The 16943-nt window shown below is 41.6% G+C and overlaps 1 protein-coding gene across 1 annotated transcript in view; it reads right to left on the bottom strand.

The window, feature by feature from the left end:
- Nucleotides 1-16943, bottom strand: part of LOC139478928 (uncharacterized) — a 58069-nt gene that overhangs the window by 23832 nt on the left and 17294 nt on the right. Inside the window, exons 3-6 of the mRNA XM_071261621.1 lie at nt 7644-7806; nt 5641-5795; nt 4667-4833; nt 1132-1392 (exon numbers count right to left, since the gene is read on the bottom strand). Of these exons, the coding sequence (XP_071117722.1) occupies nt 1132-1392; nt 4667-4833; nt 5641-5795; nt 7644-7806 (746 nt within the window). The remainder of the gene's footprint in view (nt 1-1131; nt 1393-4666; nt 4834-5640; nt 5796-7643; nt 7807-16943) is intronic.

Genomic DNA, 16943 nt, shown 5'->3' with positions numbered 1-16943 from the left:
AATACATAACAATTAAATACATGTCCTAAATATATTATTGACAGTTTCAGTGACATACAGACACAAGAGTCACTTGCCATAGACTTGTCTAACTGGATTACCTATTCGTGGAAGATTTCACTTTTCTTCCAGGTTTTGGAGTTGAATTTGCAATTGACAGACAAACTTTGAACGTTTTGAAACACCCTAGTTTCACAGATTCAGACACTATTTTACTGTTGTTACTAGAGGGGGTAAATTGAGGAATCCAGGTAATCTCTCTCCATCGTTTATTGCCACTTTGTACAGTCTCGCGTGACCGGAGATGTTTTGATTGGCTGATTGGTGACACGTGAGCAGCAGCAGAGATTAACAGTTCGTTATGAACATAAACATTGACGTTCACAGACAGTTCGCTATATCCGTTATTTCATTATAGGAGTGTTTGTTATATACATCAATTTCACATGATAAAATATACAGCAAATGGCGAGAACCGTATAAACAGTTTATCATATCCGCCAGTATGTTATAAGCGTGTTCGTTATAAATGCAGCTTACTGTATTGTCACACCACATAATGACTGCATATCAAAATTCATGATGATACATTCAGAATTGACTGAGCAACAGGTGAAACTTACATTTTCAAAATGACAGCCATGGCTAAAGAAGGATCTGAATTCTGCATGGACATTGTAATGATGACATTAATTGGACAAAAATGAAATCAGCTTATGAAAAGCTAGGTCAAAACTCTAAATATGCAGACAAAAATATACAATATGCCATTCAACATACAGTATACTTATTGAATATCAAATTACACACATGAACAAATGGCTGAGTAATGGACAAAGAATAATGTTTTAATATGGCAGTTAAGGCAGCCATGTTTGAAATCAAATCTGCATTCTGAGAGCAAACTTGAACGCCAACATAGGTGGGATCAAATTTTGGCTTCATGGGCCTTCATAGAAGATGTCGAAAAGGCAGAAACACAAGAAAACAGGAGTAAGTAAAGATTAAAGGTTGCAGCTGGGTCAAAAATCAAGATATCCAAACAGGGCGAACCATACTTGCTCACGTCCAACTCACTAACCTGGTGTGTGTCAAGGGCGAACCATACTTGCTCACGTGCAACTCACTAACCTGGTGTGTGGTGTAGTACACGGCCTGACCCGCAAAGTCCCAGATATTGAGCACAACTTGGTGACTCTTCTCGGCAGTCTGCACAAGGTCAAGGCTGTGCGTCGGCGACCCTTGTGACCCCTGACCCAGCATCTGTTGCACCAGCTGTACGACACGGTCCGGTACGTCGTTCATCACCTCTGGGGGAACCTCCTTGATGTCGTCAAACAGATTCATACCAAGGGATGTTGCCCGCCGCACCAGCGAGGGTTTCCGCTTGTCCTGTTGCGAGATAAGAATACAACACTGAGTTCTATTCAAGAACTCTTCGTTGCAAGAAGGTTTTGTTTTCTTTTTTTGTTTGTTGTTTATTGTTTGTTTTCATTTCAGTTCAACACATTTTATTATTTCATTATACAAGCCTAAGTTTGCACTTGAATCCACATTCACTACAGAGATTTCAGTACCACACCGTCTGTTCAGAGATCAACAAACCCATTCTAAGATGCTTAGCGTTCATAAGAATCAGATGATGTCTCTTTGGAAGTGTCCCTGTTTTAAACACAAGTGAAATGTAGATCAGCCAGCAAAGTTTTCAAATGGAACATAGATCATATCCCAATATGTCTATTCTTAATTTGAAATAGTATTTCAGGTTTGAAATCCGTACAAGAAACTATCTCCCAACTCATCCCTATCCTGACTGTCCATCCCTGAAGGAGCTCCATGCTATCCTCCATGTTATAAACCTCTAGTGACGTCACTCTATTGTCTCGCCAGGGTCTTCTTTTACCGACTAAACCTCTACTGGTACTTTACCGGGCATTCCCAGAGTAAGCCCCGGGCATTCCCAGGGTAAGCCCCGGGCTTTCTGCAAGAAATCCCGGGAGATTTTCTACTGAAAGCCTGGTTTTTGTCCCGAAGAATACCCTCTGTATTGAATTACTTTCTGCATGAAAAAACAACAACAGAACATGGCTCAACTATTTATTGATATTAGTTGAAATTGAAATTGAGCGTCACAGTTCGATTTAGTTTGTCTTCAGGTCTTTGGTCTTCTGCTCTTTTCGGATCAGCTTCTTCACGTGATGGCGAGTTCATTTTTTTTGACATACTAAGTATGTCAGAGACCGTTGCCTTTAGGTTGTCAGAAGTTCTCTTGTAATTTCGAACGGCGTCGCTCCGATGTCCTGAAACAGATTGTTTAGATGAGTGAAAGTATTACACATACAGCATACAAATACACTTAAAAACTATTTCAGATTCCAAAAACACCAATATTACCATATATATCATGAATAAAAGACCATCTTACTGGTTTTGGAAAAAATATTTCTTTGATATGTTATGACTTTTGCTGAAAAACAATTTCTTATTACTGCAAGACTAAAATGTTTATCAACCTACCGGTAACTTCGCAAATCATTTGTTCATCACCATGTCACCTTGATACAATCGAGTGGCTGCCGTGGCTCTCAAGCAATGGTTTATCTTCATGCCCTCAATACCGGACGTCTTGCACAGTCTTTTGACGGTAACTTGTAAGGTTATTTCACGCTCGGAGAGTGGATCTCCTAAACGGAATTTAAAGTCATCACTTTCCTTGTCTTCTTCAGCACAGGATGCCGATTCTTTAAAAACTGGCAGAAATGTATCGTTGTTGTCTTCGTCCATCCTCTTCAGTGGAATTCATTCGACTGGCTTGAACCATGTGCGCTCATTGTTACAACGGGCCTGAAGCACGTGCGTCACGTGCAGCGCGCGGATGTACTCCCCGCGTATTGCAGTTAAACTCTCAACAGTAAATATCAATGAAGTCATGTTAATACCAATTAGTAAAATTATTTCTAAATCATATTATTTGATCAGTTCATAAGTGAGATCAAAAACTTGCCCTCGGTTTTGTTTGGAAAATATGCCCTTGGCCTCGGGAAAGGGGGGAGGGCATACTTCCCAAACAAAACCTCGGGCGCGGTTTTGATCCTACACCTATCCTCCAACTCATCCCTATCCTGACTGTCCATCCCTGAAGGAGCTCTAGGCTATCCTCCAACTCATCCCTATCCTGACTGTCCATCCCTGAAGGAGCTCTAGGCTATCCTCCAACTCATCCCTATCCTGACTGTCCATCCCTGAAGGAGCTCTAGGCTATCCTCCAACTCATCCCTATCCTGACTGTCCATCCCTGAAGGAGCGCCATGCTATCCTCCAACTCATCCCTATCCTGACTGTCCATCCCTGAAGGAGCTCTAGGCTATCCTCCAACTCATCCCTATCCTGACTGTCCATCCCTGAAGGAGCTCTAGGCTATCCTCCAACTCATCCCTATCCTGACTGTCCATCCCTGAAGGAGCGCCATGCTATCCTCCAACTCATCCCTATCCTGACTGTCCATCCCTGAAGGAGCTCTAGGCTATCCTCCAACTCATCCCTATCCTGACTGTCCATCCCTGAAGGAGCTCTAGGCTATCCTCCAACTCATCACTATCCTGACTGTCCATCCCTGAAGGAGCTCTAGGCTATCCTCCAACTCATCCCTATCCTGACTGTCCATCCCTGAAGGAGCGCCATGCTATCCTCCAACTCATCCCTATCCTGACTGTCCATCCCTGAAGGAGCTCTAGGCTATCCTCCAACTCATCCCTATCCTGACTGTCCATCCCTGAAGGAGCTCTAGGCTATCCTCCAACTCATCCCTATCCTGACTGTCCATCCCTGAAGGAGCGCCATGCTATCCTCCAACTCATCCCTATCCTGACTGTCCATCCCTGTAGGAGCTCTAGGCTATCCTCCAACTCATCCTTATCCTGACTGTCCATCCCTGAAGGAGCTCTAGGCTATCCTCCAACTCATCCCTATCCTGACTGTCCATCCCTGAAGGAGCTCTAGGCTATCCTCCAACTCATCCCTATCCTGACTGTCCATCCCTGAAGGAGCTCCATGCTATCCTCCAACTCGTCCCTATCCTGACTGTCCATCCCTGAAGGAGCTCTAGGCTATCCTCCAACTCATCCCTATCCTGACTGTCCATCCCTGAAGGAGCTCCATGCTATCCTCCAACTCGTCCCTATCCTGACTGTCTATCCCTGAAGGAGCTCTAGGATATCCTCCATGCTATCCTCCAACTCATCCCTATCCTGACTGTCCATCCCTGAAAGAGCGCCATGCTATCTTCCAACTCATCCCTATCCTGACTGTCCATCCCTGAAGGAGCTCTAGGCTATCCTCCAACTCATCCCTATCCTGACTGTCCATCCCTGAAGGAGCGCCATGCTATCTTCCAACTCATCCCTATCCTGACTGTCCATCCCTGAAGGAGCGCCATGCTATCCTCCAACTCATCCCTATCCTGACTGTCCACCCCTGAAGGAGCTCTAGGCTATCTCCCAAACTCATCCCTATCTTGAGTGTCCTTCCCTGAAGGAGCTCCATGCTATCCTCCAACTCATTCCTATCCTGACTGTCCATCCCTGAAGGAGCACCATGCTATCCTTCAACTCATCCCTATCCTGTTTGTCAATCCCTGAAGGAGCTCTAGGCTATCTCCCCAACTCACAGTTATCCTGTTGGTAATCTTCCCTGCTGAGTGGGACGTAACTGCTGTCTTGGTGTCTCTAGACATTTTGGTTACAGCCTCTTTCTGACGTTTCTGATACAGCAGTTCCTGGACAATATTGGTGGCTAGTGCCTTGTGGTACTCCTCCTCTAGACCCTCACTTCCACCTGGAGACAAGACAAACAGTATAGTAACTGGACAATTTTGGTGGCAAGTGCCCTGGGTACTCCTCCTCTAGACCCTCACTTCCACCTGGAGACAAGACAAACAGTATAGTGACTGGAAAATATTGGTGGCAAGTGCCCTGGGTACTCCTCCTCTAGACCCTCACTTCCACCTGGAGACAAGACAAACAGTATAGTGACTGGACAATATTGGTGGCAAGTGCCTTGTGGTACTCCTCCTCTAGACCCTCACTTCCACCTGGAGACAAGACAAACAGTATAGTGACTGAACAATATTGGTGGCAAGTGCCTTGTGGTACTCCTCCTCTAGACCCTCACTTCCACCTGGAGACAAGACAAACAGTATTGTGACTGGACAATATTGGTGGCAAGTGCCTTGTGGTACTCCTCCTCTAGACCCTCACTTCCACCTGGAGGCAAGACAAACCATGGTGGGAATACTTCATATGAATGCATTAAATCTTTGATTTTTCTATGACTAGTAATAAACTGAGGACCTACATCATCCAATCATATTTTATTAAAAATTAACAGATGGTATAAAACATATGGCATTTCAAATGGATCAGAGTTTATTTTCACAATGAACGTTCTGATAAAGAAGGGACTTACTGACATAATCTGCCTCAATATCCCCTACCAGCTTATACAGAGAGAGTGAGAAACTCAAAACGGTACCAGTACTATTTCAGCCAAATATCAAGGAGAACAAGTAATATGCAAACTTACCCGAAAAACATGGACACAGTGAAAAATATTAGCTGTCTGAAAAACAAAAGGTGTCTTTACCAAGTATACCCAAGTTTTTCTTTTCAGCATCACTTTCTGCTTCGGGTGGTTGTTCCCCCTTGATTGCTAGTTGCCATGACGATCGGTTGTTGAGGTTAAAGGAGCAGGAAGCAGACAGGTCGATCCCATCTGTGCTCTCCTCGGCGGTGTTATGGCTGGAGACACACACATAGATTGTACAACAGTTGTGCTCATTCGATGATGGGTCAAAACACTTCGTTTAATGCCCACTCAGCAATATTCTAGCAATGCCAGCAGCATGTATATATGGATGGGAGACCAAATAAACCAGTGGTTGATGTCGATAGCAAACAGAGTTCATGCATTCAACCAAGTCACTGAGTCTGACCACCAGATCCCGTTACGACAAGCAGAGTTGCCTTTTACAGCAAGCATGGGTTGCTGAAGACCTATTCTACCCTCGATCTTCACGGGTCTCAGTGAGACTGAGTCTGACCAAAGTCTTGACCAATAAGCAATCTCGTAAACATCAGACCATAGTGCTCGCTACTGCTACACAAAGATTTGATAACATCCCATTACAGGTCACAACAGAACAACAGTTCAAAATGTCAGCAGCCATTTAAACAAAGTTGCTGTCCACATTTCTATTCAAATATTTTCTACATGACCTCTGGGCACAAAAGTATCAACAGATATGAAACAATTAACTAAATATCCCCAATGTTCCAAAAATCTGCAAGAATGGATGTACTATGAAAGAGTGATTGAGTGAGTAGTGTTTTGCCCCACTTTTAGCAATATTCCAGCATATCAAGGTGAAGGATAACAGAAATAGGCTGCACACATTGAACCCATGTGGGGAATCGAACCCACGTCATCAACGTGACAAGCGATCGCTTTAACCACTAGGCTACCCCACGGCCACAACTATCATAGAACATTGTTGTTTACAGTACCAAGAGCATATTTAAAAAATATATATAGAATGGCCAGATCATAGTCAAAATTTAGAATATTACAAAAATCAGAATACATGTTAAGCCCCATCACATATACCCAATTTTCTTACATTTTGAGTAAAAATAGCTGAGCGAGGGCCATTAATAGCTTTATCAATATCTTCGCCATGGTGGCCATATTGAAAACCCTATATATAGCCATTACTCAGTTATTTTTGTTCAAAATGTAATGAAATTTTGTAGATGTGAAATTAGTATTGTTTGTTTGTTGTTTAACATGCACTCGCTATGTTCCAGCTACATGAAAGTGACCAGTAAAAAATCGCGTCTGGACAAGACAATCCAGTGATTGATATTGTGAGAAACATTCCACTCCATCGGGGTATGATGACATGAAATCAACCAAGTCCAGAGCCTAACCAGAGGATCCATTTGGTCACATGACTTTCAGTCCGGTGAGCTGGAAAGGGAATGTGGGCCCAGAAAGCGACAGACAATGAGGGAGGATGAGAGGGAGAGAGACAATGAGGGAGGATGGGAGGGAGACAGACAATGAGGGAGGATGAGAGGGAGAGAGACAATGAGGGAGTATGAGAGGGAGAGAGACAATGAGGGAGGATGAGAGGGAGAGAGACAATGAGGGAGGATGAGAGGGAGAGAGACAATGAGGGAGGATGAGAGGGAGAGAGACAATGAGGGAGGATGAGAGGGAGAGAGACAATGAGGGAGGATGAGAGGGAGAGAGACAATGAGGGAGGATGAGAGGGAGAGAGACAATGAGGATGAGAGGGAGAGAGACAATGAGGGAGGATGAGAGGGAGGATGAGAGGGAGAGAGACAATGAGGGAGGATGAGAGGGAGAGAGACAATGAGGGAGGATGAGAGGGAGAGAGACAATGAGGGAGGATGAGAGGGAGAGAGACAATGAGGATGAGAGGGAGAGAGACAATGAGGGAGGATGAGAGGGAGGATGAGAGGGAGAGAGACAATGAGGGAGGATGAGAGTTAACAAGTCTTCCCCACCAACACACACACAATGAAACACTAAAACACAGATAGAGAGATGTTCCACAGTTTTACCTTTGACCTGTCAGGGCTTTCTTGAGACTAGTTTTGCCCACTCTATCCTTCCCCACAAGCATGAGACGTGTGCGAAACACCGGCTGGGTTCCAGTCGAACATGCCTTTTCATACGCTTCCATTGCCTCTGGTCCACGGGCAACAATTTCCTTCGGAGCGTCATCTACAAGAAGTTGTTTTTAACTAAATCTATAGTCACTGTAATCATGGAAACACCTTGAAAGCTTCAAATTTTTATTCAGAATCATGAAAAAATTCTTGAATCTCTGTTTGAGGTAATTATAAAATCCAGCTGGTAATTGTAGGAGCAATAATTAGTGATAGCTTGAAGTGACAAGCATATTAATGTACATCATTTTAAAAATTCCGATTTTTGGATCAATAACTAAGACACATGCTCAGCATCAACCAGAATGTTATCCTGACGGGTCTTGACTGATGAGCCGTGATGAGAAATGGGATGTAACGTCTCAGGGTTGAATTTGGTAAAGTGGGGTACACTACCCAGGTCATGAAGTGAACAAAACTACTGACACGTGTCATCATGTGCAGAGACGTAAAGGTCTCAAAAAAGGAGATCCTTTTATGTAATACCAAGAAAAGAAATAATAGTATTTGTTGTTATCCTGCCTGGTGCTCACCATTAAAGAGATAAACAAGGACTGGTCGGCTCGAAGTCAGCATAACGTGTCAGAGTGGGATATCCCAATCCTGCTGATTACAATGTCAAACTTTAGTCATTTACTTTTAAAACCCTGGATCTGCCTCTGAACAACATTCTTTCCCGCGACAAAGGCAACACGTGGTTGTTTCCTTCACCTTTGCCCTTACGACACCTCACAATGACCAAAGCGACACAAGAGACAGAGAAGCCAGCCTGGTGTGTATAATCAATAGCCCAGCCACCTTCAAGGATAAGACCTTGTGTAAGAGCACATCTGATTACTTATGACATGCTATTCAGCAAAAATCATTGCCCAGATTTACATTAGCTGCTAAACCTGTGATGGATATTAGTCTGTCAACAGCCTCATGTCGACACCGTGAAATCAATGTTTTTCAAGAAAGTCCGTGGCATCCATTAGAGGGGCTTGCACAATACACAAACAGGCAGCATTCCCATTACGTCAAGGACATCGGTGACACACAAGGAGATGTGGATGGCATCAGCAAACATGTGGATGTGGTAGGCCGTGTTTTTCACAGTTGAAAACAAGGGGAAAAGTGAGCGTGGCTCATTAATACCCCCGACCCGCCTAGTGCGTCAGTAGTTTCAAATTAAATAATGGATAGGGTTAGGGTTTGAAAAATTCATAAAAAAATGGAAAATTAATAAAAACATTTTTTTCCTTTTGACTGCACCCCTCCATATGACACAGATTATATGTACTAAGTTTGAGATGAATCCACTGAATAGTTTAAGAGAAATCGCGCGGACAAAGTTCTTGGACGGACATACTGACGGAACCTTGGTATAATAAGCCACAATATTCATGTCTTTGTGAAGGTACAGCTTACTGTTTTCAATTTATCAATTAAGATTTGCTTATGACCTATGCGTACTCAGACTTGTAATTGCCTACCAGTGATTGTTTTCTCAATCCATTGCTGCTATTGTGGTGCTGAAATCATTCATTCCTGAGATTAAATTAAAAAAACAGAACCCTTTCCATATCCACTGGAAATGTCTGCAAAAAGCAGAATCGACTATACGATTCCGACCATATCAAGGGCATGTGTTTATGAATCACCATCAAGCAGAAATGATACCAGGTGTTCATGAAAAGGTGAGCGTATCCTGCCCCACCGTTGGCACCCGTCACAAACACATGCCTAGTACAATAGCAGCATGTCAAGGAGTAGGATACTTTCTACAAGGAAGCATGGCTGCTCTTGCTCTGACACATGCCAAACACCCTCCTCAGTCATCCAGGGTATTGCAGCTCCATTCTATTATCATATACGCCCTGGACTCATTCATGTGAACATCTGGGTTAGAATAGGTCTTCCGCAACCATGCTTGCCGTAACAGGCGACTATGCTTGTCGTAAGAGACATAAACAACATGGCAACTGTTTTGCCGAATTCGGGTTTGCAGAGCATGTGTGCCCTCGACTGGGTGTTGACAAAATCTTTTCATATTTTTAATCATGGTGCTCAAGTGATTTGATGCTCTTCACAAGGTAAAACCTGTTTTTATTACAATTAAGGTCTTTATTATCAATCAAACTGTCTTGACTTGGCGCCACCATTTTGTTTAAAGCAAATGCAAGAGGTATGAGAGATGGAATCTGATTGGTCAGTAGGGGGACATAGAAGGGACATAACTCGTAATAGCCACTTGTGGTACGACTGAGCCCAGAAGTTCCAGCCTAGTTCGGCAAGGGTGGAAACTGGACTCTTAAAGTCAATTAACTCCCTTTCCTTGGGAAGATGCAATGGTGGGGAATTGGTCATGGGTATGGAGAGTAGCGTCACAGACATAGGTCCATCTTCAAGCAATAGTCAACCCCTTTTGGGACTGGTTGAGTAAAGCTAGCCATCTCAGGATTCACAGCCCACCCCACAATTGCAAAAAATATTTTAAGATCAATGTGCAGCTAGCATGGCTCATCCGATCCAGCCATAACTAGCTCAGACCAGCCACGACTCACCCAGACCAGCCACGACTTAGCAAAGACCAGCCTCAACCAGGTAATTTGGTACAATGCCCACTTACATGCTGATATTTAGACACATAAACATGACTGAAACAATTCAGGTAAGGCTGGCATAATAGCATGAGAGACACGGGATGATTTGAGGTGGCGTAACCTATTAAAGTGACTTTCCTTTGTGACTAGCGACTGCATTCTTTCAAGACACTGGCATTCACAGATGGGTAGTATTAGTGCCTTGTATTTCTGTTCATGGCAATACTTGATAAACATATTTATTCTCTAGCTTGGTCTTTTTTGTAAGATCTGTCTGTAACATGAGGAATAGACATTTATTACTTGTCCAACAATGTTGTTTTCTAATATTGCAACAGCTATTCTATATCTTCAAATACCATGATTAGAGCATTCTGAACAAAGGATGAAATGGTGGAAGGACAAGAAAAATGAGTTGCCTGATTTACTGGGATCGATTCCTCACAAAGGGTAAAAAAAGACTAAATAAAAACATTTGGCATTGAGCCATTTAATTAAAATTATACCTCAACAAAGGTTTAGAATTAATTCATATTATAAACTGCAAACGAATATATAATTAATTACAAATTTCAGAAAGGAATTTTTTTTAAGAATATATTTCGTATTTCCTAGGAAGCAGCACTTTGATTTACGAGTCTCCACCATGAGAGAAGACAAAACGATCTGGCCATAAGCTTGTGAAGGCCTTTTTTTCCATCAGGTGGTTTACAAAAACGGACAAGACAAATATTGTTTTGGGAGCCGATCCCATTTCATGAATGATCAGTTGTCACCTGAGCAACATCTTGGGTAAATAATTCAGGGCAAAATCACTGGCACTTACAAACTGATTCCTCCTGAAAGGACGTCAGAGCCGCCAGTGAAAACCATGACCTACACCACAGTTGATGTTCTACTTGCCTTTCATGGCAAAAATATGTGGGTGTATTTCATCTGGAAAAACTGACGTCAATCCATCGACTACCAACACTAGATTCAATGTTCTGTCAAGTGAAAAGTTCTTTGTTTTATATTTATTAATGGTTGAATTAATACAATGGTACATTTACAATCTGAATTCTGACAACCTATTTGTGTTTTTGGTGAAGATAATTGTAAACAAAGTGATAGTGAGTGAGTGAGTGAGTGAGTGGATGAGTGAGTGAGTGAGTGAGTGAGTGAGTGAGTGAGTGGATGAGTGAGTGAGTGAGTGAGTGGATGAGTGAGTGAGTGGATGAGTGAGTGAGTGAGTGAGTGAGTGAGTGAGTGGATGAGTGAGTGAGTGAGTGAGTGAGTGAGTTAGTGACTTTGGTTCAATACCACTGTGAACAGTAGGTCATCATATTACAGTCTGTCAGCTTCATGTGGTAAAAGGTAAAAAGCCACAGAAAATATTGGAATATTTTTATTTTGCCTAAGGTTGTTTTTTTCAATTGTTCTGGGACATGCTGGATTGGCTCCATTATCCATTGTTTTCAGAGGGAATAAAATTGTATTTCATGAAGCAGTGCCCCATAAATAGTCTGCCTCTAACAAAATAACAAAAAGCCAAGCTCAAAGAAACCCCATCCCCAGCAATCCCGCACTCACTCAGATAATTTAATGTCAGTCCGTCTTTTACCTACACATTGCTAGGAATACTGCAAATCCCACCTGAGTACTACCCTGCTACTCTCCTAAAAACCATCAATGTAAAACAAATTAATATTAACATCACAGAATCAATAGACTAGAAGGTCACCGACACGATATAATCATGTACCAGGATGTTCCTGGCCCCCATCGTAGCTCGTATCACACGGCAGAGCATTGTTGTTGGCAGAGGTTTGATCTGCCCGACGGTGCCCGACGGACAATGTGGTGGTGTGATGATTGTTAATTGACCAATGAGTTGCATTTCCTGACAGATGGAGAATCAATGGACAAATTGGCCAGTGTACTGACTGACGCTCTCCTGACCACACAGACTGTGATCAGTTGTGCTACCAATACATCTTCAGTAACAATGCAATGATTCCCAATACGTCGCCAGTACTTACATAGGCTCCCTGGCAATGCTTGAAGTTCAAAACTTGAAAGAGTACAAAATTTTGTTAACTTTCATATCAACATTTTTAAATTTTCCATATTTTTCAAATTTGAAACGGTCTTTGAGACAACCTTGACTGTTGAGTACAAAGAAACATGATTGATACTTACTGGGCTCTATATCAGATAGGATGCGGGGCTTCTTCATCGTTAACTACTTGACAGTCTTTATGATGAAGTGATAACAATACCCACAAGTGCTGATGATGAGACAGTCTGTCCGTGTTGGATCACCATATATTATTTAAAATGTAAAGAGGCCAGAGATGCAATTTTTAAGTTTTGTGCTAACAAAATATCAGTTACAGGACTCCTTGGCTCCAAATGCAAGTCTCCAAGAGTGAACTCTCTTGTAATTGTTGATTGTTTTCATATACATGAAGTCCTTCAGGCTTAATAATTCTATGTGTAATTGATCTGTGGGATAAAACACGCTTCCTCGGTTTTGGCCGAAAATGTAAAACCGCAAGAAAGGGAAAGGCCTAAAGGCTTTTCATGAGCTCAAGTTTTTCATGAGCTCAACCAAAACCGAGGAGGTGTTTTAATCCAACTTGTGAGCCTTCAAAATGCAAGAAATACCAGACAAAATAAGAAAACATCAAGATACCTTATATTGAAACAATACGTGTTGCGGTATAAAAGGAATTCGATCAAAGTGTGCAAGAGAAAAAACAAGTGCAGCATGGACCAGCTGGAGTCATGACATGTAAAATTGAACAACTTCTCATCACCTGCCCCGGAGATGTAAATTTTCTTTGGTAGAGATTATTGCTGCTATGTTGGCAGTTGTTGACGTGATGCCGAAAAAAAGCATTAAGCAGTATCACGGCCTTCCCGTTCATGGTATATATTGTTTTAATTTTCTCACGCCCAACCTAACTTTGATGCAAACATAAAAAAAAAAGAAAATATTATGGATATTATCGATATCGTAACAAGACAATGACAAAGACCAGGACAGACCAACTCATACTTAGCATGAAGGCTTTCTTGTACTATTAATGTATTCACTGCTTTCTCTGACACAGGAAACTCAGTCCATATAAATGGAAAACCTTTTTTCCTTATTGCGCTACTGACTATTGTACTGTCCATGCACCCAGCAGCCATCATAGAGATTGTTTCTACCCTGATTGTGCATGGAAGCTTAACAAGAAGGTATTGTGTGGACAAAGTTAAGCAGAAACAATGGTTATTATAAGAAAGTAGGTGAGTTGAGGTGAAATGGGTTTAACGTCGTGTCCAAGATTATTGCACTTATATAGCTACGTGCATGTACGTGTGTGTGTTTGTGTGGCTACTAGTCCGGACTGATGCCGATTAATAGTGCTAGCTCACTGAGTTACCATGCCGCAGTTTAACATGAATACCCAACTCAGACACAGTATACTGACTCCGAGCTGACCAGTCCTTGTTTTAGCCCCTTAATGCCGAGCGCCAGACAGGGTAACAACAAGTACCATCTTTTAACGTCTTTTGGTATGACGCTGCCGGGGATCCAACCCCGGACCTTCCACCCTCTGGGCGGATGCTCTACCACTAGACCACAGAGGTGGTCTATAAGAAAATAGTCTGTAATCTACTTACAGCATTTATTTAGGTTACAGAACTTTGTTGTCATACAATGTGGCCAGCATGTTACATATAAATATGATCTTGCTGACCTAATTGTGACCGATATATTCTATGTTTGGGTAGACAAGGTCTGATAGCATCTTTATCATCATAAGTACAAAGAATAAAGATTTGATGGAAGTATGCCAAATTGCTTTATGAAATGTTAGAAAGCTCACATCTGATTGGCTGCAAAAAAATATTCTTCATTTATTTTGATTGGGCAATCAATGTGACATCAGGTCTTGATGGATCGCGGCATGAAAGCAAGGCAAACATGGTGAATATGGACAATGCTCCAATTGTAATGAGATTGTTCGATCAAATATCCAGTATGCCCTGAGATTCAGTTGATAACAGTTTACAATGGTGTCATCATATTCAAAAAAAATTTTGATTTTGGTGTGCGATATTCAGCTGCAGCCCTTCTTGTCAGTGATGGACTGACCTAGAATGTGTCACAAGAGCACATGTCTTGCAGGATTCAGGATAAGAACATGTCCCCATCAACTTCTGCTTATCAGAGTGAGTGAGTGAGTGAGTGAGTGAGTGAGTGAGTGAGTGAGTGAGTGAGTGAGTGAGTGAGTTGGGTTAACGCTGCTTTTAACAGTATTCCAGTTAAATCGCAGAGTGTCAGCTTAATGTGGGAGGAAAGCCTTAAGTGATGCAGGGCCCCTTTTCACAAAGCCATCTTAGCGCTAAGTCAGTCGTAACTCCCACTCTTTAACACTGATTTGAGACAGTCGTAGCGCTAAGATCGCTTTGTGGAATGGGTCCCAGGTCTCAGACGTTTACCAGTTCGGTGAAACCCACGAGAACGGGTATGGTGATGAAAAACCTAGAAACATAATCGGGACGAACCAGGATTCGAACCCACAATCATAGGTTTTTTGGCGTGTCAAAGGGATGCATCTCTGCACAGCAGAAGACGAAATGAATTGTGTAGTCTGGTACAGTGCTGAACAATGGTCAAAAGCACAATACTCCCAAGAAGTTGCTGTGTATTATTCCACACAACTCACACGTTCCACAAAATCAACATGATCATATCTTTGTGATGATACAGGCTAAAATTGCTGGTCATTGGCAAAATGACAAATACAATGTCAAGGTTTGACTTTGACTTACGAAAGTGGGGGCCCATGAGACCCCAAAATTAGTTTGAACATGTTGAAGGGTCCTTGCAGTTGCAGGCAATACGAAGGTCCTGTAAAGTAGCGAACTGGTGTCGTGTACTGTATGTTTACATGTGTAATTATGCATATGATCATGTGGACAGTGGTCATGCTTGATGTATGAACTGCTCTTGATACACTGTAGGTACAATGAATATTCTTGTCATCCCTTAGGACGGGATTATTTTTTCTGCATCCATTCTTTACATTTGTGGGTACTGGATGCACATTTGTGTGTTGAGTAAAAACCCTCCTGTATGGCTAGCATGTTTAAAATCAAATCTGAGTTCTGCGAAATTTGTAAAATCCACATTGGATCTTTTATGTAACATTTAAGACATTTTAGACGGCAAGTAGATGGTAAGAAATAAATAAAGGACAGGCATTGCAAGATGGGCATTGATTCTGGAGAGCTAACATTTGAATTCCTGATTTTACTGTGGCATGCACAACCAACACACGTTGAGCAAGTTTGGAATTTAGATCCAACCCCAACAATTCCTGGTCACAGCGGTACTGTAAATCATGGCATACAATGAGACTGAATTACTTAAACCTTGAAGGTCGGCATTATAGATATTGAAGATTGTGAAACCAAATAAATACGGGCCACATATGAGGTACGTGAATACATACTGATCAAGGTGATTAACGTTGCCTAGGTATGCACTCAGCTCTGCTCTGATTTCATCAATAATTTACTTCAACAGGCTTAGGACTGGTAGAGTCTGGCACCGAGTGGGAAGGAGAATTCACATTTATAGGACCTTTACACGTTCCAGCACAAAACAAACCTGTCATGTAGCAATAAGGTCACAAGGTTCTAGTCAGATGTCACCTTTTTTGTAAACATAAGAATGAAAGTGGAGGAAGCCGGGTCCTGATGTTAATCATACAGAGCTATAGATAAGCTATCTGTTATTTGGGTATTTTACCCAGGGGGGAAATTTTGATTGGGTAGCCACAATTTTTAGAGGGTATTCCAAAACCTTTTACCCACCTGTTTCTTGACATCTGGGTATTTTACTTAAAACCTGTTTCATAGCAATCCCTGTAAATCATTGAAAACTATGTGACTAGTAGTATCTCTGTCTGTATCTGCATGCCGCTCCCTCTCCAGGAAGCCATTATTTGTTTACAAAACCTAGCACTGTAAGAAAGGTGCTATTGTTTTAATTACCAATCAACAACTAATTAGATACAACATGTACACTGACTAGGCACGATGTGCTTTTCAAATAGCATCTATCAGTATGTTTGTCGCAGGAGCTTTTCCAAATGTAACTGTCGGAAAGTGAATTTCACGATCAGCTGATACACAATCATTTCATCTAACAGTTGTTATATACACAATCATTTTATCTAACAGTTGTGATATATACACAATCATTTTATCTAACAGTTGTTATATATACGCAATCATTTTATCTAACAGTTGTTATATACACAATCATTTTATCTAACAGTTGTTATATACGCAATCATTTTATCTAACAGTTGTTATATATACACAATCATTTTATCTAACAGTTGTTATATATACGCAATCATTTTATCTAACAGTTGTTATATATACACAATCATTTTATCTAACAGTTGTTATATATACACAATCATTTTATCTAACAGTTGTTATATATACACAATCATTTTATCTATCAGTTGTTATATACACAATCATTTTATCTAACAGTTGTTATATACACAATCATTTCATCTAACAGTTGTTATATATACGCAATCATTTT

This window comes from Haliotis cracherodii, unplaced genomic scaffold, assembly GCF_022045235.1.
Source record: "Haliotis cracherodii isolate W230 unplaced genomic scaffold, xgHalCrac1.p SCAF_4, whole genome shotgun sequence".
NCBI lineage: Eukaryota > Metazoa > Mollusca > Gastropoda > Lepetellida > Haliotidae > Haliotis > Haliotis cracherodii.
Note: the sequence above shows the minus strand (reverse complement) of the source record. Positions and strands in the feature narration are given on the sequence as shown.